The 3,900-nt window shown below is 40.6% G+C and overlaps 1 protein-coding gene across 1 annotated transcript in view; it reads left to right on the plus strand.

The window, feature by feature from the left end:
- Positions 1-3,029, plus strand: part of CRYBG1 (crystallin beta-gamma domain containing 1) — a 98,457-nt gene extending 95,428 nt beyond the window's left edge. Inside the window, exon 23 of the mRNA XM_062624710.1 lies at positions 1,190-3,029. Within this exon, the coding sequence (XP_062480694.1) occupies positions 1,190-1,278 (89 nt within the window). The 3' untranslated portion in view covers positions 1,279-3,029. The remainder of the gene's footprint in view (positions 1-1,189) is intronic.
- Positions 3,030-3,900: the final 871 nt, after the last annotated feature.

A 3,900-nucleotide genomic window follows, 5' to 3' on the forward strand; every position in this document is an offset into this window, starting at 1 on the left:
AGCTGCTGGTTAGGTTTTCTTTCCCCTGGGATTATTAGGTCTGGTATTCCCTTTTTTTAACTCTCTTTCTGAAGAACTTTGCAAGTATTTCTGCTGTGTATCCCCACTGCTTTTTAGTAACTGCCTGAGGAGACAAATCATGTTGGTGTTAACCTTCTCAGAGACCTTTCTGCTTTGGAACAGTGGCACCAGGAAGCCTCCCCCAAGTTCCTGAAGCAGAGAACAGCTAAGGTGCTTGAGATGGCATTTCCTTTGTACAGAAGAGCTGTTCTTAAATGTGCCTGCCTATGTATATTTGTTGCTGAGATCTGCTAAAATCTACACTTGCTACATTCATCATAAGCTTTTGGCTGCCAGGCTTGTCTTTTGCTCCTTTGGAGAGGGTGAGGCTGTAGGGGCGCAGAATGAAAGATGGTGTCTGCAGGGGTGGCCTGGTGCTCTCTGTATGAAGGTTGGCTCAGATGGCTGCTTCCACACACTTTTGCAGTATGTACTAGATACGAGAAAAATGTCAGTTCTCACTTTCAGTTGTAGTCATACATTTATTTGCTTCAGAGTTTAAGTCAGATTAGTACTAGTGCGCTTCTGTGAGAACATGTTTCAACATGCATGAACATTGCAGCACGAGTAAATTAAGCCCCTCTAAGAAAGGGCTGTATTTGCCAGTGGAAACAGCTGAACATTGGGTGATATCCTGTGTCTGGCAGCTGCTCCAAACACAGGATTATAATGGTGAAGAGTAAATGAGTACCAGACCTTGTCCCTGGTATGGTCCTGCTCACATTGTCTGTTAGCAGCAGGACTTATTTCATTGTGTAAACATCATCCTTAGAGCAAAGTGACAACTGACAGCTGTTGAGGGAAAAACTGAACAGCCAAGCATGACTTTTGGGAAGTGACAGTCTTAAAGGAGCCACACTTGACTGTACTACAGTGTTTCCTTCCTTTCCCATCCAGGCTGACAAAGCTGAGGTACTGAATTACTGAAGGGGTGGAGAGGAGCAGACAGCCTCCCTTGCTTCAAAATGAATTCCAAAAGCAGGCAGTGATGAAAGGGCGTTTGTCTTTTCAGTGCCTTGGGGAGAAGGGAAACTGTCTACACTGTCACTTACTAGAATTGCCCTGAAACCTAGAGTACATGTCTCTTATTTCAAAGCTAATCTACCCTCTTTGAAATCTTTCTTTACAGGAGGCACACAGTACGACCATGACCATGTTGTTGTCAATACAGTCAATGAAGAAAAGTTAACTCAGTGTTGGGAACCTCTGGTTGTATAAACTCAAACAAGCAAAGATGACATTTGAATTGGCTGCTGTTCCAGATGCTAGAATTGGCACTGCCATCTCTGAAGGATGTGGGATCAACAAGAGGTTTTTCTTCCCAATTTTAAAAAGAACAAGCAACAGAATGGTTTCACCTCTCTATCTAAGATTATTATCCGTAGAAAACCTGGAGTATTTCTCAACCCTTTTATTATTTTTTTTTTTTTTCCAGTCAACAGGAGAGAGAGAATGGTGGTATGCCTTGGGCTAGAGTGGAAGAACTAAAGGTGGGGGAAGCTCCCTGGAGTGAAAGTTATGTCAGTGAGTAGTTAATCCAGAATAGTCAATAAGCATAACTTTAAATTATTTTTCAAGAGGGCTTTTGTTTTTAACTGAGAGAAGGGCTAAAAAATAATTAAAGCTTATTTTATAAAGGGCAGGAGTGCAGTGTGTATATGGGTATAGCAACTTGGACCTATGGGCCTGTAGTATAGCGAAATATTCACTACTGGAAATTAATATATTTGTTTGACTGGAACAAACATTTACTGGAAGTTTGAAGACTGCTAGGGGACAGCACATCTAAAGAATTTTTAACATGTGGCTTCACATATAGTTAGAATGCTAATATAGTAAGTCCTAAATTACAAAAAAACTGTAGATTTTCTCATGTAGAGATGATATAAATTAGTAGATGTTTGTTAGAAAAAGAAAGGGCTGGCTAAAGGATGCATCAGAATGTGAAGAACTTGCCCGTTTTCTAGGCTGCCTAACTTTTTGAGTTACAGGTATTTTACTTCTTTGCTAAGTCAGATTTTTACCTTTTAAAACAGTTCCAATAAGTATAATCTCCCTGAACTCCAAAATCATATTGAAAACAAGAATTCTTAGGGAAAGTACCACTAAAGGTGACTGTAACAGCACCTAAGCACTGTAGTTGCCCAGTTTTTCAGCCACTGCCTGCTGGGCTTACTGTAGAGAAAGCTGGACTCCCCAGTATTTCTGGTAATGTTGGATAACAACATCCATGGTGGGCTGCTGGCTCCCAGCTGCTGCTGAGCAGATGTGTCAGACTGCTCTAGTAAGTGGCATAGCCAAGCCTGGATACATGCCCAGTCACAACGGCTGTGCCTGTTCAGAGTAAGCATTACTGGTTTGGTAAAGAGCTTGTGACAAGACTTATGACTTCAGAAGGTTCTTCTGTTGCCCTGCTCTTAATCTGGTTTTCTTTGTTTTCCTTAATAATGTTGGCAAAAAGGTAAAATACAAAGTCTTGTACTATGCTGCTGTGTTTTTGTTCTAGCTTAGACCAGTGTTATTACAAGCTGCTCCCAGGAGCATCCAGGCCTTTGTCTTGCATTGTTAGTCTGTTTAAAATCAACATTTTCATTACTATTGTATTGCCTCAAAGGATACTGGTGCTTTTATTGTTACCACTCTAGAGGAAGTGCCTTACTAATTTTCCTCCTTTTGTACAGATGTACTGAAGTTTTGTTGCTCTGAAATGTGCTGCTTTTAGTTTTTCATAGAAAATGTGTTGTTATTGGTTACAAACAGTGGTACTTTGTCATATTGATGTGCTCTTGCTATATATAATATAGCATTTTACAAATAAATTTAGTTAGGTAACTTTTAATTGAAATTATTTTTAAAGGTAGAAAGCTGATATTTTATGGTTAGTTTTGCTTCTGTCTTATATCCTTCTTTGTCCATAATTCATCTGTGACCCCAAATGAGGAGTGAACACATGGTGTGGAATGGCTGCAGGCTCTGAGGAATAGATGCTTCTCTTGTAAAAGTGTGTGTTCAATGCATTTGTACATGGAACCACAGTTCTCATGGCTGCTGCTGCTTTCCCCTGGTGGAAGCACTGTATGACATGTTTTTTCCACCACCATAGCTGCACCACAGTATATGTGCAGCTCTAATTAAGAGATTACCACTTTCCTTTGATCTGCCTGCATAATTGCAGGGCAAGTCACTCTGTAGCCAATCTCTGCAAAATGGTAAGTTTAAAAACAGAGCAGCAGACACATACACCCTCAAGCACTTCACCCCCAGCAGCAGTGACAGGGGCCATGGCAGAAACAGGCTCTCCTGATTACTGACAAAATCATGTCTAGCCTACCTGCATAAACACTGTAGTCAGCTGACTCTGTGCCAGAAGATAGGCAATTAGAACAATTATCAGTTAGTTGCAGATGGATTTTGTTCCATGCTTCTACTCAGATTAGTTTTGCCATGAGAAATTTGCCATATCAAGATTAAAGTGCCAGGCTTGAGGTAGCAGTGTGACCAGTTACTACAGGGAAAGGTTCTGAGAATGAAATAGACTGAGTAATAATATGTATTAATAAAGGTGAACAGAACTAGGAAAGGCCGGGGAAAAAGGACAGCACAAGTTTCATTTGGACAGTTACATACAAATATGCCTTACAATTCTGGGACTTAGCTAAAACATCTGGAAAATAAAAGCTCGATGATCTACCAACAAAAAATGCTGCTGGCTGTTCCTCTTATTCCAAGAGGGAGGGGTGTTCTGCAAAAGTCACAACTACATTAGCATGGCTTACATGTAAAAATACGTATGGGACATTGTTACCAAAGGCAGAGCATGAAGGAATCAGAGAGGCTTTT

This window comes from Pezoporus occidentalis, unplaced genomic scaffold (genome assembly GCF_034315485.1).
Source record: "Pezoporus occidentalis ecotype Australia unplaced genomic scaffold, CSIRO_AGI_Poc_V1 ctg109, whole genome shotgun sequence".
Lineage (NCBI taxonomy): Eukaryota > Metazoa > Chordata > Aves > Psittaciformes > Psittacidae > Pezoporus > Pezoporus occidentalis.